General features: G+C 41.0%; 1 protein-coding gene across 2 annotated transcripts in view; it reads left to right on the top strand.

The window, feature by feature from the left end:
- The window catches only part of hlcs (holocarboxylase synthetase (biotin-(proprionyl-CoA-carboxylase (ATP-hydrolysing)) ligase)), a 43,923-nt gene that overhangs the window by 4,523 nt on the left and 16,848 nt on the right, over window positions 1-22,552 (top strand). For both annotated transcript variants that reach the window (XM_078265424.1, XM_078265425.1), the window contains 3 exons: window positions 639-1,672; window positions 6,881-7,060; window positions 13,659-13,939. In XM_078265424.1, the coding sequence (XP_078121550.1) occupies window positions 639-1,672; window positions 6,881-7,060; window positions 13,659-13,939 (1,495 nt within the window). The remainder of the gene's footprint in view (window positions 1-638; window positions 1,673-6,880; window positions 7,061-13,658; window positions 13,940-22,552) is intronic.

Here is a 22,552-nt window from a genome sequence, read left to right as displayed (position 1 = left end):
GCTTTTTCCCTTTCCTTTATTGTGTTCTATATCTTTTTGTGCACGTTATAGGTTTACAAAGTGAAAAAGCCCAAAGTCCCCCCCAAAGGGACTTACCATCTCCAACAGAAAACACTGTTCACAAACTGCTCCAAACAGCTCTATTGTAGTCCAGCCTTTACTTCAGAGACAAACGTGGTCACTTTGGAACACACGTTATAATGCTCGCCTAGCTGCTAGCATGGCACGCCCTCATACTCTGCAACTGACTAGCTAGCTGTACTTAACTGCACATATGCAACTCTCAACAAAGATGGAACAGAAGTGAGAGGTCTCACTCTGTAGTTAAAACAGAGAGCTCAACACACAGGGTGAAAAGAGGAGCTGCAGCAATGTGCACTACAACAAAAATATGGTGTTTTCTGAAAATTAAACCACATAAACCTATTCTGGTACAACCTCTAAATACAATTATGAACATGAAAATGAGCACAATATGAGCACTTTAATATAGTTTGAACTATTTTCATACTTAATTTACTATTATGTTTAGTTTGTTAAGGCCTCGTTAACAGAAATACATGTTTGTACTTGGGATGTTTACTAAATGTCGCCGGACTGCACTCACATTTTTGTAAATGTTTGTGACATTCCCATAGCTGTCCTCCTCCAAGAATCCACCCTCAGTGAGCTGTTGGAGAAGCAGTGTCCAAAGACTGAGACGTCATCACTTTGGCTCTGTGGCCCCCAGTCTGGAGAGGGTGTTGCTGAGCCTTTGCGTTGTCGGCTGTCACCCAATCATCAGCACCTCCAGTGCCGTAAGGGCAGCCTCCTCCTCACCCCGGAGCTAAAGAGGAGGTTAGGGGAGCGGCGAGGGTCAGAGCCGCTCCGTGGCACCAAGGATCCGGGAGCTGTTTGTGACTCGGAGGACCATTCCCTGGGGAGTCATCACCACATGGAGGGCCACAAACACCACCTCCATCTGTCCAGCTGCCACGAATGCTTGGAGCTGGAGAACAGCACCATCCTCTCTGTCAAATATGCCTCAGCTGAGAACATACCAGACCTTCCCGATGATAACTCAGTCGGGCTGGATAGTGGAGATGAGACTCTGGATGATGTTGAGCATGATGCCAAAGGGTTTTCTGGGCAAAGCGGTGGATTTGACTGTAAAAGCAAACCGCCAAATATTCTGCTGTACACGGGTGGTTGCCAGGAGCGTTTTGAGGCACTTCGTCAGCTTTTATCAGAGTGTATAAACATGGAAAACAACATAATCTATCCCCTCCTACCACAGCAGGCTCTGAGCGACCCTTGGCTGGACAACACCAGGCTCCTGGTACTGGCAGAGGAGGAAACCCTCACCCCCCAACTTCAGACCCGTTTCCTCACCTACCTGAGCCAAGGTGGCAGGGTCCTGGGGCTAGCCTCCACCCTGTGCCCTGCGGGCCTCTGTCTGAAACTCAGGGAGAGGCAGCGTGGGAAGGTCAGCAGGCTGAGCTTCACCAGGGAGGACAGCACCGAGCTGGAACTGAGCGTGTTGGCGAGCGGGATGGTCTACGTCAGGGATACTCAGGGAGGAGGGGAAGTGGAGCTCTGGGGGGAGCTGAAAGGGGACAGCCCTCATCAGAGGGATATGGTCGTAGTCAGGGTAACCCACAGAGGGGATGACGGCGAAGCTGTCCTCTGTCAGGTAAAGACATATGGCATTATTGAAAGCGATGCATGTAGTAGTGCACAGGGTCGAATATTGTTTGAAATGTTTCCAAGGTGCAATTGTTTTATTTGTCTCATACTCAAACAGCTCAGCGGCCAATTTTTTTAGGTGCACCCAATGTCTCCTTTAGGATTTTTTTTTAGCAGTGGGGGCCGGTCTGTCCGAACAACAACCAACCAACAACAACCCCCCCCTCCCCTACCCCAGGGGGTTTGCTGCAGTTTGCTGTGGTGTTAAACTGGACTGCATTCTATTGAGAGGTGTTTCTAATGGCAAGGCAAGGCAGCTTTATTTGTATTGCACATTTCAGCAACAGGGCAATTCAAAGTGCTCTACATGAAAACAGATTAAAAAATTAAAAACAGATAAAATACGAGAAAAAAGTTACAGTGCAGTATAAGAAATTAAACATTGAAGAGCAGTTAAAACAGTTAAATATATAAAAGCAGATAAAATAGGAATTTATCTTTATATGCTTATATAGATTGTTATGCATTGTCAACAATGCAGCTTCAGTATAAGAAATTAACAGTTATTTAAAGAAAGGTCTTCAGCCTTGATTTAAAAGAACTGAGAGTTGCAGCAGACCTGCAGTTTTCTGGGAGTTTGTTCCAGATATGTGGAGCATAAAAACAAAACGCTGCTTCCCCCTGTTTAGTTCTGACTCTGGGGACAACAAGCAGACCTGTCCCAGACGACCTGAGAGGTCTGGGTGGTTCATAGTGTAGTAGCAGATCAGAAATGTATTTTGGCCCTAAACCGTTTAGTGATTTGAGTGATGAATTTTTTGAGGCAATGGAAGCCAGTGTAGCGACTTCAGTACTGGAGTGATGTGATCCACTCTCTTGGTCTTAGTGAGGACTCGAGCAGCAGCGTTCTGAATCAGCTGCAGCTGTCTGATTTTTTTAAATTTTTTTAGGGAGACCTGTAAAGACACCGTTACAGTAGTCAAGTCTACTGAAGATAAAAGCATGGACAAATTTTTTCCAAATCCTGCTGAGACATAAGTCCTTTAACCCTTGATATATTTTTAAGGTGGTAATAGGCTGACTTTGTAATTGTCTTAATGTGGCTGTTAAAATTCAGTTCTGAGTCCATGACTACACCAAGATTTCTGGCTTTGTCTGTTGTTTTTAACAGTATTGTTTGAAGCTGAGTGCTGACTTTTAATTGTTCCTCCTTTGCGCCAAAAACAACCACCTCAGTTTTTTCATCATTTAATTTAAGAAAGTTCTGGCACATCCGTCGTTAATTTGTTCATTGCACTTAGTCAGTTGTTGTATTGGACTATAGTCCCCTGGCGATAAGGTTATATAAATTTGTGTGTCCTCCGCATAACTATGGTAACTTATTTTATTGTTTTCCATAATTTGAGCCAGTGGAAACATGTAGATGTTAAACAGGAGAGGCCCCAGAACGGAGCCTTGGGGAACTCCGCACGTCATATTTGTATGCTCAGATGTAGAATTCCCTATAGACACAAAGTAGTCCCTATTCTTTAAATAAGACTCAAACCACTTTAGTACTGAGCCAGAAATGCAAGTAATACCAAGACTGAAATTTTGCCACTATCTGTGTTTAAGTGGATGTCATTAAAGACTTTAACAAGAGCTGTCTCAGTGCGGTGGTGGGGTTGAAAATCCGACTGGAAGGCATCAAAACTGTTGTTTAGTGACAAGAAAAGGTTGAGTTGTTGAGAAACCGTTTTTTTCAATGATTTTACTTAAAAATGGAAGGTTTGATATTGGCCTATAGTTGCTCATTAGTGACGTGTCTAGATTGTTCTTTTTTAAAGAGTGGCTTAATGACTGCAGTTTTCAGGGCCTGTGGGAAGACACCTGAGAGAAGAGACGTGTATCTGTAGAAGATCTGTGAAAGGCCCATTGGTAGAATATCAAGGCAGCAGGAGGAGGTTTTCAGATGTTGTATAATGTCCTCCAGGTTTTTACGGTTAATCATATGAAATTGGGTCCTATTGGAATTTGTTTTGCCTGGACACTGTGACAACACATACCCTGTACTCGATATGGAAGCACTGATTGTCTAATTTTCTGAATTTTGTCTTTGAAGAAGGTGGCAAAATCATTGCAGGCCTCGTGGATAAAAGTTCAGATGCTACTGGTACTGGAGGGTTTGTTAACCTATCGACAGTAGCAAACCAAGCACGAGTTATTGTTTTTGGCAATAATGTCCGAGAAGAAGGACCGCCTTGCATTCCTCAGTTCCAAATTATAAATGCGAAGTCTCTCTTTATAGGTGTTGTAGTGGACCTGGAGATTAGTTTTTCGAAACCTGCGTTCTGTTTTTCGACACACTCTTTTTTTTTCTGTTCTTACCAGTATAACATTTCTCCATGGAGATCTTTTCTTATCAGAGACAGTTTTTACCTTAATGGGAGCAATGGCATCAATAACATTTGTAATTTTACAATTGAAATTGTCTACAAGCTCAGTGACTGAGACCCCTGAGAGGGTGGGTGTGGATGAAAAAAGCTGAATGAATGTTTCACTGGTGTTGTCAGTGATATACCGTTTTCTTATTAACTTGTTTGGACACTTTCGTGCACAGAGATAGTGCCATTAAAGAAAACACAGGAACGATCAGAGAGAGCAGCATCAGTCACCACAACCTTGGAAATGTTCAAACCCTTCGAGATAATCAAGTCCAGAGTGTGCCCCTTGTTGTGTGTATGCTGAGTCAGTCCATAGTTCTCAAAAATACAACACAGTTCTTTGGTCCCTCTATCCTGGGGGTTGTCAACATGAATGTTGAAATCACCAGCAATAACTACACAGTCAAAGTTAATACAGATTATAGACAGCAATCAAAGAAGGATGCACAGTATTTATGTGGCCTTTAGATAATTAGAAATATAGGTCGAGGGGAGGACCTTAGCTGAAGAGCCACATATTCAAAAGAAGCAAAGTTTCCATAAGATATTTGAGTACATTGGAACGAGTCATTAAACAAAATGGCGACTCCACCTCCTTTCTTATTCACTCTATTTTCACTCATAAAATTGAAGTTAGGGGGAGCTGACTCTATAAGAACAGCATCACTGTTATTATGGTCTAACCAGGTTTCAGTTAAAAACATGAGGTCAAGATTGTGCTTAATAATAAAATCATTGATTAAAAATGATTTACCCGCCAAAGACCTGACGTTTAGTAAGGCTAATGTTAGTGTGTTAAAATAATTATGTCTCGTTTTTTGGGACAGGCTGTGGCTGACGAGGAATGGATGCTAAATTTGCTAAGTTGGCAGTTAAGTGCTTCTTTTTCTTACTTAGCGGATTCACCATTCTTTTTCTATTACCTATCACAACATTGATTGACGAAGAATTGAATACACAGGGCCCAGGCTTGTCCTGGAAAGAGTCATGAGTGCCACTAGGCATGCAGCCTGGGCCCAGCACATATCAGTTAAAGCTTGTTGCATTTTGTACACAAGCATACTTATCAGTCTGGTGAGAAGGACTTCGCTGCTGTCCTTGAGGGGGCAGAGGTCCCTGGCGTTTTACTTTCAGCGGTTCAGTCAAAACAGGGTCAGTTTGATGCTGGGGGTGAATGATGGGAGAAGGTAGTGGGGCAAACTTGATTCCAGCATCTACCAGCTGCTCCATCCGGTCAGTGAGCCCCAACATGTGGCAGGGGCAAACAGGGGAAAAGGCGGATGGGGAGAGCGATGGATCCTCAAAGGCGTCGGGGTTGGTAAGGGGGTTTGAGGAGTGTTGGATGGGTGAAAAGGGGGGTTGAGATTTCTCGTCTCTGTTCTGTGGTCCTCCATGGTCAAATCTTTGCTCAGGTGGGGGCTGTGGTGGATCACTGCCGCACTTTGTTGTGTCTTCCTCTTGTTTTGTTTGTTTATCTTGTCTTGTGTCCTTGGCCGAGGGAGTAGATGTGTGGTGCAGAAAGTAAAGTAGGCTAGAGGTGAACAGCTTTACTCCTGGCTTGTTAAGAAAAAGTCCATCTGCTTTAAAAAGATGTCTGCGGTCCCAGAAAATGTTAAAATTGTCAATGAACTGCAGAGAGTGGACGGTACATGCAGTTGAAAGCCATCTGTTCAGTGCCAACAGTCTGCTGAATCTCTCAGCTCCTCTTCTGACTGGCGGTACAGGGCCACTGATAAACACCTCTGAGTTTAGGGAGCTGACTGAGTTCAGCAGATTCATAAAGTCACGATTCAGCACTTCAGACTCTTGCTTTACAACATCACAATGTGACCCTATATGCAGTATAATGTTCGTCACAGTTGGGTGTGCTGCCACGATATCTGGGATTCTTTGGGCCAAGTCAGACACCATGTCTTTGGGAAAACAGAGTATTTTGGTGTTTTTACTGCTTTTTATGTCTTTTACAGCAGAGTCACCCACAATCAGAGTTTGGTGCCCAGTTGTTAGCTTTCCCTGTAGCTTTTTACTTTTTGAATTGCTCTCAGTCCTTACCCTGCTGTGTGACGATGAGACGCAATCCAGGTCATGTCCAGGGTCCTGCAGCAGAGGAGCAAATCTGTTCTCCACCTGCACACTCAGGTGTTGGGGAGGCATTTTGTTGCTAATTCTCCCTTTTGCAGCTGTCCGAGGCTGTGTCCTACTGAGTACAGGGGTTGAAGAGGCGCTCTGCCTGGATGATAGTGCAGGCCAGCCGGTCGTATCACAAATCTCAGGGCGCTGTGCCCTGCCCGTTAGTCGTCCTCCCATTTCCATCCAGGAAAATGATTTACTCTTAGGCTTTGCACCAAAAGAGTTCCAGGGAGGACTACCACTTGTTGATTTATTACCCATTCCACAGCCCTGCTGTTTGTTTGTAGTCTTGCTGGTGCTAGTTAGCCGTGTGTTGGCATGTTTTTGTCCATTGTTTTGGGTCAATGGTAAAGTGGTGTCATTTTCACATGATCCGTTCACTTCCACGTTTACTTCTAACCGGTGAATTTTGTTTTTTTACATAGGCGGGAGGGAATATTAGAAATGCATTTCAAAAAATGCGCTCCAGTACAACACCACCACCCACTACCGGACCCCAATAATCAACATTGTTAGAAATATGTATATATTTTAAGAGCAGATTTGTTAAATGTATGTTAACATTTGCAAAAGTAAAATTGTTATTTCCTGTTGGGACTGTCTACTAACTTAAGTCAATGCATCAACGCTTGTTAGACATGCTGTATGTTCCCTGTCTGCAGGCCCACCTGGAAATTGCTCCTGACTCGCAGAATTTGACATCGGAAGGTTTCAATGAACTGAAGGTCAGCAATGCACTGCGTTATGAAGTCCTGACAGAGATCCTCACCTCGCTGGGCCTCAGCTGTGAGCGAAACCAGACTCCAGCCCCAAGCCCGGTCCACCTGCTGGCCACCTCTCAGGTAAGACCCACACTGCTCATCTGTCGGTATCAGTCATGCGATAGATTTGTCTGTGACTCTCCTGGATTCTTTTTGTCTCACCATGTCCAAACTAAGAAGGCCCATTGTTCCCTGCAACATCAAGTACACAGACATAAGTAGGGGTGCCTTGATACAACATTTCTGTATCTATCTTTTATTCCCAAGAATGTAAAAATACAGTTAAGTGTAACGATGAAAATCATATTTCTTGTGTTATTTTTACATTTCTACTGACATTCTGCCCCTCCCTGTGAACAAAAATCTATTCATCCATCATCATCATTATCCATTAAGTAGGGGTGTCAAAATGACGTTCGACTATTACTTCTGTTTTTTTAAAGATTCTTTTTTGGGGCATTTTAGGCCTTTATTGACAGGACAACGGAAGTCATGAAAGGGGAGATAGATGGGGAATGATATGCGGAAAAGGGCCGCAGGTTGGAGTCGAACCTGTGGCCGCTGTGTCGAGGAGTAAACCTCTATACATGGGCGCATGCTCCACCAGGTGAGCCTCCCAGGCGCCCCGAAGATGCCTTCTAAAAAAACACATTGGTTTGACTATATTCAAATGTTTATTTGTGCGCATTATGTCCATAAGAGGGCAAACAATTACAACGGGAGACATAACTAAGTGTATAGGTATATTTATTTTAACATTAACATGTATTTTGAAAGATCTACATACCTACACATTACAAAATAAACAAAATAATGTCCTATATAATATAAAACTTAACATAAACACCGTAGACCTCTCCCCCACTCTCTCTCTCATGACGCGGATTACACCGCGATGACGTATCTGGTTTGTAATCTGGTCATAAACAAATGGGTCTCTTGCCGTTCCTTGAATTTGTCTGACAAATTTGGCGTCGGTCCTTACCGACAGAAGTTCCAGAATCTAGTTGTCTCTCCAGTTTGACGTTTTCTTTGGTGTCTGGCGTCTTCTTCACCCTCGTTTGTTTACTTCTGATCGTCCGCAGCGTGACAAAAACGTCATCAACACACCCACTCGCTCGCTGTGAAATCTCTGGCCTACCGGCTGGACTCAGGCACACAGGCAGCTGAACGTTAAGGGAGCAGCGACCCAGGCCCACCCGAAAAACGTGCGAGGCAGGTCCCACAATATTCGGAAATACAGTTTCATATTCGAATGCCTGTTTATTCAGTGACAGCCTGAGAGAAAACACGCACGCACACACACACACCAGATTGTTTTTATTAAAGTTAATTGTATGAGCGACAGCACAGATATGCTGCATACTACACGTGGAAACAATTTGGCTTCCTAAATGTATGCAAATATATGAGCATATATGCAGCCAGCTCACAGCAGGTCTGTGTACAGAGGGCCAATACAAACATGAGGGCACTAAATCAGTCTTTGATCAGCCATCACAGTTCAGTCTAAGTGGCGGTCTAATAAAAAGCTAAAAGACTATTTTTGGAATGATTGAAAAAAAAGTAATTTGTAGCATATAGGTATAATGTGTATCTAATCTGAATTCTAATTTTCAAGAAGGATTCAACAAGGAATTGTTCTTATTTACAGATATTTATTCTGGAAAATATTTGTATGGATGTGTAAGAAAATGACAACAATAGCAGCATTTTCATAAGATCGAGGAAGTTTGTCCGGAGTGGTGCGTTTGTCATGGAGCTGGAGCTCAAGAAGAGCCACTAGGGGGAGTCGGAGCTCCAGGTTGCTGAGATACTGGAATCATCAAGGACCTGAGTCATTCTTCAGGGCAACCCTTCCAGTGGCTGGTGTCCGTGATGGGAGGTGTCCTATCTGGGCACAGAGCCTGGGCCTTCCTTAACAAAAACTAAATAGTATTGTTGTAGTAATATTGGTAGTAGTTGTAGCAGTGTAGTTTTACTTTTTGGCTTCATTGTTGTATATTTGGATTGGTGTGTGGCCTTTGACCTTGCCCCCCCCAAGTCCCAACAAGAAGCAGGCTTATGGAAATTGGGGGCTGCAGAATTGTTTCCAGATTGTTGTGTAGGTTGAGAAGGAGAGCTGGTAGCTGTGTACCTCAACATGTCTGTAGAATGGCCGCTCTGCTCCTGGTGTACTACGCTTGGATTGTTTCCAGTAGCTTTTATTCAGTCCTAAAGTTGTCAGGTTGTTTTTGTCAATTGATGTTTTGGTCTTGAGTGGTCTTACGTATGAGTGGTGGAGGTTTCCATACGTGCTTGTTGTCAGGCATTGCTACTCGCTCTCAGCAGGTTGGAAACTCTTTACCTGAATAAGTAGAATTTTACACATTCCTTCCCATTCATGTGCCAAATACAAGTAGTATTCTCACCAGGACTTTGAAATCAATGTATTTGGAGCCCAGAAATCTACTGCTTTTGGCTCTTTTGGAACATGTGTTTTGTTACGTGTTTCTGGATTTTTTTTTTTTTTTTTAATACATATCTGCCGATATATTGGAATATCGGATCATCGGACCAAATATTTGTATCGATATCGGCCTTAAAAATCCTTTATCGGTCGGCCTCTAAATCATATATAGTTGTTACTGGATATAATAAATTGTGTTTTGCTAAAATTCTTATTCTTCTTCTTGTGTCCAGGTGAAACTGTACCAGTGTTTTTTTTAACAGTATTTTTGGCAGACAGACACATTATTACAGGATTACATTCTTTAAACAAGCAAAAAAACATAACAAGGAACAGTGCTGTAATAACCACTCAACATAATAACTGGACTGTATAACATGACATGCTCATATTCCGAACAATACATTGACATGGGCAATATTATCGGCCAATTGTATAGTATTATTGGTGTGTATACACATTGGCTGATAAGTAACAAGACATGTCAGTACAACAATGTGAGATACACTGTATACATATGTATATATTATAAAGCAGATAAGAATTAGATCATGTAAAATACCCATGGAGAATGATGACCATTCAACTGGCACTATCCCCTGGCATAATATGCATACATCCCACTTGTGTCATTTTCTGTCTCTCCATTAAGGAAGGAAACGGGTCAGTTGTGTAGTTTTAAAGGTGTGTGGGGCCAGGGTAACATTCACAGCACCTGATCGTGCCACTGCAACAGCTGTGAGGCTGAGACACTCTGCCGTAGTCGGTCTAGTAGTAGGACTCCTTGCCAGTGATGAAAACCCTCTCTAGCACACACTAATGCATTCAGTGTGGTGGTGATCAGTGAGGCTGACTTCCATCACTGCTCAGTGGGTGTTCCTGTTCTCTGCCATGAGGTGGTAAATCACCATTTCCCTCTGTCTGGAAATGAAGTGGGTTCTTGAGTCGAACAGAATCAGGACTGGAATGGATTTGCAAAGCTCTCTTTTAAAAAAAAATAAATAAATAAAAAACTGTTTTAGGATTTATTCAGAAGTGCAGAGGCTTATTGTGTGCCAAAGCTGGTTGGAGTTGATATGTTATTCTCTTTAGTTACAGTTATCAATAGACTGTAAAATATGACAGTGTGAGCAGAGTGAGCATCCCTATGGAAGCCCAGTATTTATGTTAAATAATGTTTTGGCCTATTAGGGCCTGCAGGCTGTGCTCTCATAAGTCTAATGTAAATGGACTGTATTTATTTAGCGCTTTTCTAGTCTTAACGACTAACATACAATACAGAAACCATTCACGCACTGTGGCCGAGGCTGCCATACAAGGTGCCACCTGCTCATCAGATAAACATTAACACACATTTACACACGATGGTGCAGCGGAGTTTGATTTTCCAGCTCGCTCCGTTAGTGGTGAAGGAGTTGGCTAAGGCTAGCGATGCTAAGCCGACGTCACGACCAAATGTTAGCGATTGGTTATGGCAGTTCCAGTGTGGCTCTGGGCAGATCCAATAGTTTTAAACTTCAACAGAGTACCCGCCTTCAAGGAAGTTAACACTTGTCAATGGAGAGTGGCCAGACTCTCTGTACAAATGAAATGTACCAGAGTCTGGTAGGACCAGGCTAGGCTAAACTGCCATGGCCCCACACAGTTGTCAAGCCTATCTAGCTCCACTAGTCTTACAAATACTAGCTGTCAGCTGTCTTCCTGGCTATCACTTTCTGACACAGTCTTTTCCTAGTTGTCAGTTGGCCCTTTCTATGGCCCCACTGTTAGAAAGGACGTTAATAAGACAAGACTAAAAGATAGAGTTTTCGCTCATTTCATAAAAATGGACCAATACGAAAGAAGAATGAAGTTGACTAAATGTGTGCCTAAAAGATGGACGTTTGACCACCACTGACTAAGAATAGATCTAAAATTACACAAATAATACAAATTTAGTTGGAAATGCAGTATAACCAGGGTTTTACCACACTGTTTGGAGATTTCAAATTTCAAATCTTAGAAATGAGATTTCCACTCAGACGTTCATTCAGAATACATTGTGGCCGTCCTTTCACTCCTTCTACTGTAACATACAGTAAGTTGAGTTTAAACAATGCTTGTCATGTATCAGACTTACAAAGATGTCTGACACTGCGACCAATCTGTCATGCTCAGCCAATCCTGTGACACGATTTGATGAGAAGTCTGGCTCATCTTAAAGCTTTAGTGCGTAACTTTTTGATATTATGTTACATTCAAGCCATTGCCAAACGAGTTGCTACAAACTAATTAAGACTATCAGCTCTCAGCTCTCTCTGTATTTCTCAGTATGGCTGTGTTCAGAAGATTGTGGCGTCCGGTGACTTTCCCGCGCAGAAACTCGAGTGAAGATAATGACCTCCTCTGAAGAGTCCGTCAAGTTTTTTTTTTTAATCCTCCGTGTCCTCCTTGGCTACTAGCAGCTGTATAGAGAGGGGGGGGGGGGGGGGCGCGATCACGTAAGGCGTGTGTCATGTGGATGCTCTGACAGTTTTGGGGTCATTACTTAGAATTCCTCATGGGGGAGACAGAAACTATGCACTATAGCTTCAAAATGAGTTTATCACCAATCTGTCAAATGTCAGTATCATACTGAGTGCAAACCATATCCTGTTATGTCTTGTGAGGATGACTTCATGTTCATGTCAAATCAAATCAAATCAGCTTTTATTTACATTTTCAGGCAGAATTGCACAATGAAGTGCTTCACATTATTACATCGCATACGTTAAGATTACAAACAATGAGAGAATCAAGTCAAATCTGATAAGAGAGAGAGAGAGAGAGAGAGAGAGAGAGAGAGAGGTGAAGGAAGTCCATAACACAATAATGTATCCACCATAGAGAAAACATAGTAAACATTCAGACAACCTGTTTTGTGTGTGTAAGGACACTGGAGAGAAACCTGATTGATAGGAAGTGACTGGAGCAGAGCAGACTGGGACTGCTGCCTAATTACACCATGTCATTGATTAGCCACACACACTGAACAATTCATTCAGCACATTTATTTCTAACGGAAAATCCACCAAATACATTACAACTCTTATCTTGAACAGATGATTCTGAATATGAACTGTTTCTCTAAAAGCTTGGATTGCGAGATGGTGCCGGATATGAACAGCCAGTTAAATACAGTATGTGTGTGTGCATGCCCACTGTTGTCTAGAAGACGACGTGATTAGTAATGAGGTAATGCCAATAGCAGAACCCCTTAAAGCAACTATGAGGAACTTTGAAATGTTTCTGAAACGGTTTAATTTTCCATCTGATGATCATAAATGACCTGTAACAGCAAACGTAAGACTTACAGTGAAAAGAACGCTATTTACGCTTTTATATAGGCCTAGTTTTTATTAATGCCTCTGCCCGGTCGAGTTTTCCCGCAAAGTCACAAAATGATTTAAGGCAGGACAGAGCGGCTCTACAGTAACACATTCTGATGGGTCACAGATTTCGACGCAACACCGAAAAAAGCCTGTGTTAGCGAGATTCCAGCAAGGTAAAAGGTAGCGGGAGATTGCTTATTGTATTTTAATGTTATTTTAGAAGTTATCTGCTGTAGTTATGGCTGATACTGGGGCAGGGCCATCACAGGAAAGAAGGAAATGAAACGATGAACAACTATAAGCTTAAAGGGAAAGTGAAAGACGTCGGTCGGGCTTTCAGCAGACGGAGTCAATTACGGGATTGTAAAGGATTCAAAACCGACCCTGAATTGGAATCTACTAACAAGTATAATGTGTGTTTCCAAAGCCTGACATATATTATTCCTCTGTACAACAGAGCTTCATGTTGTCCAAAAAAAACTATTAAAAACACATCGATGAGCCACACGATTCCACTGAGTGACATGTTCCTTCATTACCACGGACACTAAAAACAGTCCCCAGCTAAACTATTAAGTTACACAAAAAGATTTAGATCTTTAGTAAGAGCCAATAGGCTCGTAGCTGAGAGGAAGTCAGAAAGTTCTGGCAAAGTTAGCCTAAAATAAACTAAGTTTTACTGCCCGATGTATATTTTAAAGCAAAAGCAATTCCAAACTTTTCTAAGAGACCTCAGGTGGTATATCCAATAACATTACAGAAAATGCAAGTGTGGACTAAACTGTAGGCCCTGTGTCTATAGAGACAAGGGTACATATTGTTTATATTTCGTATAAAAGAAATAACTGATGGCATTATTGTCCTACTCTGCTCCTCACAGGAGACCAAGGCCGTCTTCCTGAATTGGCTGCAGACACGTGCAGATCAAAATGGCCTCCTCACATTGTCCAAGGCCTCCCTCAGGATGCTGTCCAGTTCTGAGCTCCAGGATGATCCTTCGCTGCCTGAGGGCTCTCTGGCCCTGGTCACCAACTCCTCAGAGTCCCAGAGCTGGCCGCACTTCAGTATGGAAACCTACAGCAAGAACCTGAAGACCAGCCTGCTGGGGCACGCCGTGCTGTACGCTGAGATGGTCACGTCTACCATGGACCTGCTACAAGGGTAACACATGCTCCTCTGAGCCTGTTCAATGTTTGAAATGTACACTGAGGCTGGCAGCAGCGTGTTCTCACAGGCAAAATGGTGTCTTTGTGACCAAAAAAACCCTTGGCTTTGATTGCTGCAATGTGCACATGCTAACCAGCTGTAACTTTACACCGCTGCTCTTATCATTGTAGAGCACAGTTCCCCGCAGCTAGTCAAATAAAGTAGTTCAGCTTATATGCAGTAGTGATTGTTCAGAGCCCCCAAAGACCAGATGATATGTTTTTATCCTGTGCTCATACGATGCAGTATGGCTCTTGTGAGTAAAATGGACAAAAAAAAGCTTTTCAATGGTCACATTCATAGGTTGATTGTGACCCGGATGAGTTTGAGGGTTTGAAATGCAGTCAGCTGTCATTGCAGCATTAGTTGTCGCACACCAACTGGGATGATAATTCACATCGTGGATCTGGCGTCAGCCTCCAACAATTACACACACATTCTCAAAAGGCCGTGCGCTGTAACTATTTGGTTGAAAGATTAAGGGTTACTGTGTAATGCCAGGAACATATCTTTTAGTTTGAACAAAAACTGCTTAGAAAACATCCAGAAATAGTGCCAAGTGTCTTCAGTTTCAAGAATTGTTCAATGGCATTTCCATAATTAAGGGGCTGACGGGCTACAGGTCTGAGAGACTGTAGCTGCCCTGTGTTCATTTTGATGTACCCATTTCATTTAGTATTTTTAACACTGGCCTGACACTCTGAGCCAATCAGCTGGCCAACTGATGACACTTACCCACAAATGGAATTGTGGATCTGTAACCTTTTTAAGCCACTTGTGAAATTGATGCAAAATAGTGTATTATGTCTCTCACAGTTTTTTCAAGCTGTGACACATTGCTTTGTTCATCTTTACAGTTAAGCAACTGTTATGAAAGAGCTCTACATGTTGAAAAATTCATAACATAACTTAATTAATGCATAACTTAACTTGGGGGCAGCAGTTTGATCCTACACATGAAGTTAAGATCAATGTAAGTTCACAGTGTTGACAACAATATATATATATATATATATATATATATATATATATATATATATATATATATATATATATATATACTTCAGACACAGTGTTGTAGTGACAAACCTTGTGAAAAGGATTTGAGCTGAAATCAAACGGCTTTTGAATAAATTAACAAATAAACACCCTGCGCAGGAAACAGACCACCAACCACCCTATCTGAAATATTCACTCACACGTGCACGCATACATGCGCGTTATGTGTGAAGCATCACCATTGTCACAACCTCTACAATACTACCGCCCCTCTCGGAGAAGGTGGACTCAGAGCCTGCAGGTGGATGCTGGGGTGGAGGTGGGGCTTTTGAATAGCTACATCACCAGCAGCAGTTGTATTAGTAGCAAGCAACAGCATGGCTTTAAGGGGAATGCTGTGGCAACAGAAGAGTGAGCACAACACCGGAAACTTTAGTTCACCGCCGTGACTAAAATGGTGCATTGGATATATGCTGAATGAGTTGACGGACAATAGTTAAAAAAAGTCTATACATGATGTCACAAGGACTTTCAGATGCTCATTTATTATTGAGTCAATAAAATGCCTCTTTGGCAACCGATGAAAATTAAATTGACACCAGCCAAGTGAAGTAAGAAAAGATAGCGATACGGCATAAAATCTGCGTGCGTGCGTGTGTGTGCGTGTGTGTGCGTGTGTGTGCGCGTGTGCGTTTTTTGGGAGGGTAGACGGGCTGGAACTAATTTAATGCCTAAGTGACCTTACTGCAGCAAAGGCAAGTTGCACCTAATAGACTTCTTTGTCTTCATCCACACGTGAGTAAAAGTGGCTGTTGAGCGGGTCCACCAGGCAGCAGGTGGGAGCAATTAAAACTGTCATAAAGTTTGAAAAATGGATTGTGGAGCAGCACTGAGCTGATTGGAACAGACAGTGTTGTCATTAAGGTTATACAAAAACTAATGCAGGGTGAATGGGGAGGCCATATAACCCCAAACCTGTTGCTGCAGTTTGATTTCACTGCTAATGTTTGAGTTTCCAGATGTCCCTCTGGAGCAGCCTTGATTAATGTTATTATCAAGGAATGTCTGTTTTATTTCTTCAAGCGTTTGTGTTTATTAAGTATTCAGTATGATACTGAATATTTTCAGAGAAAATCCACCTTTTTGGTAGGACTGACCGTTTTTAGAGGAATGCCAGTGGGAGCTAACGGAGAGAATTGCATTGAGTTTTTGCTCGGTCGCTGGTTTTTCGGTACTACACGATGTAGAAGTGAAACTGTGTTCTGCGTGTTTCAGTGTGGCACACTTTTACAGTTTTATAATGTCCTCTGTGGCTCCGCTTTGTCAAGTCTGAGTCACTTGAATCAACTCAAGCTGGGGCCAGGAGAATACAAATTATTAACAGAAACCCTGCAGGATCCATTGTTTTGGAGTTTGGCCCATATTAGGGACTAAAGTCTGGTTATCTCGGCCTTGGCTGCTCCAATTTTTTTTTAACCTTTTTTGTGTCTCTTGCATCTCTGATGTTCAATTTTAAATTGTAGTATCCCATTTTAACGCTTGCTATTGATTTAATTTTTGTTGCAGTCTAACATTTTTATTAGTTTTAGTCCCGTATTAGTGTAGCGCCTTTGCTATAAAAACACCATAAAATGGAAATGAATAAAACTAGAAATGAATAAAGAAACTACAAAAAGGAAGGACACACAGGTGGGTCAGACCTGAAAGCGTCCACAGATCTTCAGTCCAAGGGGAGAGACTTCCAGAGTTTAGGATTAGATTGAAGCCTAGAGCCAGGAACAACCAAGAAACTGTGATCGGAGGACCTCAGAGACCTGCTGCTGACAGGTGTGAATAATCATCTCCATCTCAGCTTACACAATGGACACAATAGGCCTCCGCAGTGTTTCTCATTTGTCATAGACATACAGTATATTCGGTTGGTAGTAAGGTACTTTTCTTTTATCAATGCAAATAATTTAGTTTTGAATTATAATTTTACGAATGCATATCTACTAGAGGTGTGACTCTTCACTGATCTCCTGATTCGATTACAATTATCATGTCTTCGATTCGATATCTCGATGCATCATGATGCGTCAAATAACATTTTTCTATTAAAGCCATATAGGATATTTAATTCCTAGCTTTTCAAGCTTCAAAAACAAAACATTCTGCAGTGCTCTAATACTAGATAAATTGGATACATAAAACTACAGCACTTCCTGAATGTGCAAAACATAACAGAATATGTAAACAGAAATGTTGTTAGGCCTACATTAAATTGTAAACAGAAATAATCGATTATGGCCCGGCCGATTATCGATGCAGCATCGTCCACGTCCACGATTCAATGCATCGATTATTTGATTCATTTCAACACCTCTAATATCTACATTAGACATAAAGTAACAATACAGCACAATACATATGTACCCTAATAAATCTCCCATCAGGTATTGGTAAATTAAATATCAGTGCGTTGTGTACATCTGAAGTCTGATCAGCTGCAGCATCGTGAGAACAATTTCATTGAAGTAAGAATTAAGCTAATCTTTAGCATTGACACAAATCTTGTACCTTGAGCTGAACCGCTGGACTGGACATGATCACAGGACATTTTTTTTTTTTATTCCTGTTTTTAGTCAACTTTAGCATGGGTGTGTTCACTTATGCTTAGCACTGTACACAACAGTACATCACATACACCTGCAGATGAAAACCAGCATGTATGACTAAATCTGACACATTTACATGATTGACTCAAGTGCTCATGTTAATTATTGTGCGTAAAATACACATAAATGTATGTAGAGCTGCAAAGATAAATCAACCAGTTGTCAACTATTAAATTAATTGCCAACTGTTTTGATAATTGATTCATTGATTTGAGTAAAAAAAAAAAACTTCTGAAATGTGAACATGTTCTAGTTTCTTCTCTCCTTTGTGACAGTAAACTGTATCTTTGAGTTGTGGACAAATACAAGACATTTGACGACGTCATCTCGGGCTTTGGGAAACACTGATCCACATTTTTCACCATTTTCTGACATTTTATAGACCAAACAACTGATCGAGAAAATAATTGTCAATGAAAAAAGTTGTTACTTGCAGCCCTAAATGTGTGTTAAAAAAAGTATAAAATAGATATGCTTAAAACAGGGTCATTTGTGTACAATGCAAAAACCAGACGAATGCAGTCAGTTAACATTCCTGAGGATGTCAATGGAATAGTATCTCAATTAAAAGAAAAATAGGGTTCATTGTTCGTCAAATAAGCACATAGTCAAACAGAAGATGAATTTCAGATGAGTCGGTTATTAAGAGTCCTTTGAAGTGACAATGACTGTGGCCTTTCTTCTATGTGGAGTATAAATAAAGGATTGAGAGGGCCTAATAGGCAGAGAGGGGATTGGTTCGGAGGCGAAGCGCCTGCAGGTCAGCGCCGGCTGAAATTGAGGAGCTGATGAAAACACAGGTTCAGCCACTTGAGTGCAGAGGCTTGAAGCTGAAGCTCAGTGGCTGGCAGCCTGTGTGTTTGTCCAGGGTATTAATGCTTTGTTTGTCAGGGAGCGGCTAATAATAGCCAGTACTGAGACACAGGATAGTGTGCTCTTACAAGGGCACACCAAACTGGAATGTCAATGCTTTTTAGTGAGCAGCTTCACACTCGGCAGCCCTGTACACAGTGATGTCCCCGTCATGTGTCCCAGTTGGGCACCGCACGTCATGAGGAAAATACGTGATAGCCTTGAATGTCGCGATAACGATATTACTTGCGATAAATAAACAGATATTAAAATGTAGTCAGTTCTGCCTTTCTGCTGCTTTCAGTATTTTGCCAAAATACAACCAATATGCTTTTTGAATTTACAACAAATGGAATGAACGAACAAATTGAGAAAATTAAAAAAATAGTGACCGTTACATTTTAAAGTGGAGTTTTCTGCTGATATTTTCTTTCAACTAACGTAAAAAATGAGTTTCTTTCGTGATATGTCGCAGCCTTTCGCGATGTGTTTATTATTGTGTTCATTAATCCATTAGACATTGCGATGACGATTATATATATATATATATATAAAAAATATATATATATGTGTACCCCTAGTGAGGGGTTTCAGTGCAGTCTCGGCATCAGTTTTACTGTTCGAAAAATGTAAAACAATACCAACCCCTACATTTAAGTACAAAAATAGATCCAACATGACCAATATTGAAAGTACACAATACAAATACAATAAAACACACACATACTACATGCACATATCGTGGTTACTTTAACCTTTTAAGTACAGGGTATTCCAAATTCAAGAAATAACAATGCAGGTTTTTTCTGGCTTAGTTATTAATAGAGAAAGTTATACTTATATTATATATAAGAATAACTAAAAAGGGATTTTGAGAAGAGATTAAAATTAAAAGAGAGTTTTTTTTCAGTCCCCCCAGTATTTCCATGTTGAGCATTGAACATCACACGTCAATTTAAGGACACAAATACAAGACAACAGAATTACAAGGGACAGCCTCAACAGTTTTTTAATATATTTTTTTAATTTAATTTTCGTTATTGATTGCTTAGCCTAATAGTTTTTTGTATTCATTTTCAGAAAATGATGAAAAATGACCATCACCATTTCTTACAGTCCAAGATGTGTGGATGTGTGTCTTAAACACGTCTTTAAAAAAGCGTATGTTGTCTAACCACAGTCCAAATCAAATAAATATTCAATTAAGTGTAGAAAAAAAGGGAAAATCCAAGGCACTCTTCTTCAAAATGATTTTAAAAAGCCTTTATTTTACTGGCTATTTCATAATAGACAATGTAAAAGACATAGGGAGAAGCAACATAGCGACATAGTTGCTTCTCCCTATGTCTTTTTTTTCCTACCCTTAATTGAATTCCCGACCCTAAAGAGCACCTTCAAACATTTGACTGAACTTCCTGAGCACCCTGGACTTTTTTTGTCTTTCCAAATAAATAATCACTTTTACAGTGTTGATAAATCCTCACATTTCGAGAAGCTGGAACCAGAGAATGGTTGGGCGATCGATCGATTATCAGAATTGTTGGGGATTCATTTTCGGCCATTGGACCGATTGATGCATCCACTGCTAGTTTCGGGCCCTATTTGTGTGAGTGTGTGTGAGTGTTAGCAACAAGCTGTTGGTGTTTGGTTAAGGACAGTTAACAGTGTGGAAGTGTTTATTTGTGAGAAAGCTGGGATAAGAGACTATAGGGGTTTTCCTAACACCACTTGGCCAGTCCAGAGAGCATAATGATTCTTTTCCTGCTCTGCTGAACTTGATCCCTGTGCCTGGAGCAACACACTTCCTACTTGTTGACTTTTTCTTGTAAGAGCTTCAGGCTCAGACATTAAAACCCAAGGGCCCACTTTTACTTTTGTCTTCTTTTTTTCCCCACTTTTATTTTTCTCTGATGCATAAAGGAATCGAAGCAGCGCTGGATATAAATGTGATTCTGATTATTTTCCACTTCTACTTGTGGTCATGGAAATTCAGTTTCCCATACTGTCTGCACATTTGAAAGGTGTGTTTGGCATTTACCCATTTTTTTTTTTTTTCTTCTTCTTTTAAACACTGTCATAATGTCACAGTTGCTGTGACTGAGAGTCACATAAACAGAAAAGAGTACCTGCAGTGTAACACCTTCATATTCTGGAAATCTGAATAGAAAAACAACCTTAACAACGGATTCTTCTACTTAAAGCTGTTCCAGTCGTTGGGCAAGAGCCCTGGCAATCACTGTTTGTTTTGACAAGCAATCCAATATCCAAACTGACACTGTATGGAATTAGAGTCCTGTTTCCTGTGAAAAATACAAACCACAGAACAAGCAGGGGGGGTTTGGTGCAGAGAAAATGGATTCCTCATAACTGTGGCAACAGGTTCGACCATAAAAATCAAATTGGCCCAATTGACCTTGCATGCTCCACCTGCAATTATAAAAGATTGTAAGCAGATGCCTAAACGTCCCCATTTCTTATTCTGGGGAACATATGGCGCAGTGTTTGACTTGCACTTCACATGTCCAGTGGAAGGTATGTTATACTCTAGAGCCTTGTGATGGTGAAGGGCCATGAAGTCCCATGCAGGGTCCACAGCTTCAACAAGACTACACCAACCTGTCAGCAAGCAGTGTAATCAGTTTAAATCCAAAGACTACATTTAGTGTGAGCAGGTAAAACTACTCTCTGTTGTGATTGGTTCCGTGCAGGGTTTTCCCTACCATTTATCATTTGTAGGTCTAGCACTCGAGCCGTTTAGTGCAGCACCTTAAACCCAAGAATGTAAAATTAATGTGAGCATCAAAACTAACGTAGAGACTTTCCTCAGATCTTATTATACGTAGTTGGACTTCTTTGACTTTAGTCTTTTTGAGTGTTATTTATTTAATTATCTGCTCTAAATTTTTCCTATGCTTTAGACACAGATATGGTGATAATAACGGTCCCAAACAATGTCAAACTGCTTCGTTTTTTAAATAAAAAAAAATAAAAAAACCTAACTAATAAAGTGTGTTATATAGTTAACATAAGGTAAACACAGGTGTCATGCCTAAAAATAGAAGCATGTACAGTATGTACATACTGTATAGCCTCAGTTGAACTGGTGCAACAGGTAATTATAAAAAAGAAAGGATCGACTGATACTGGTTTTTCAAGACCGATACCAATTATTATTATTATTATTATTATTATTATTATTATTAGTTAATGAAACTGATAACCGATATTTGGAACCAATATGCATTTACAGTCAAAATTAAGATTTTGGAATGTTACAAACTCCAACACAAAACTTTGTTTAAATGCTTGAAGCAATCATTTAATAAATGTAAAAACTTTTAACATAATCCCCAGTAACAGAGAGTCAGATAGTGTTGTCGGGGGGGGACAAGTCCGACTCAGTGGGGAGTCAAACCGAAGCAGAGGGACAGACACAGCGTAGCGGAGCTGTAGCCGAGCCAAAGTAGAACACTTTTTAATTCATAATTTATCGGTTATCAGGCAAATAAAATGCTGATCATCTGCAGACTGCCAAAAACAAAAAAAGGCCCTATAATCGGCCAGTGCCGATAATCGGTCTATCCCTAAAAAAAGAAGAAAAAAAAAAAGAAATGATAAATATAAAAAAACTTCTACTGGCGTGTCCACCTCTCATCCATATGTTGAGCTTTATCCCACACAACGAGCCCCGTTTCCTCATTAATTGAGACTAATGTTACAGTGAACACTGCTGCAGGACTCATATGAACATATACTGTATGTTAACTTAACATTTTAGTTTAAACACACTGTTCATCATAATCACACCTGAAAAAGGATCACTGTGAAATGAACCTTTACTCATTCGGTTCAGTTCACATACTGTATGTACTAAAGTTCCTTTTTACAGGACATGAAAGGTATCATTCATAGCATGATCCCTGCAAAGCATGGTAAACTCTGTGGGCTCCAAGTGGAACCACAACAATGGTCTCTTCTTCTGTAGTTTGCTCTCCAACAGTGGGCAATTGCTGATAACCATAAATCTCTGTGATGTTTGTCGATCTGAATTTGACAAAAT

This window comes from Sander vitreus, chromosome 13 (assembly GCF_031162955.1).
Source record: "Sander vitreus isolate 19-12246 chromosome 13, sanVit1, whole genome shotgun sequence".
NCBI classification, from domain to species: domain Eukaryota; kingdom Metazoa; phylum Chordata; class Actinopteri; order Perciformes; family Percidae; genus Sander; species Sander vitreus.
Note: the sequence above shows the minus strand (reverse complement) of the source record. Positions and strands in the feature narration are given on the sequence as shown.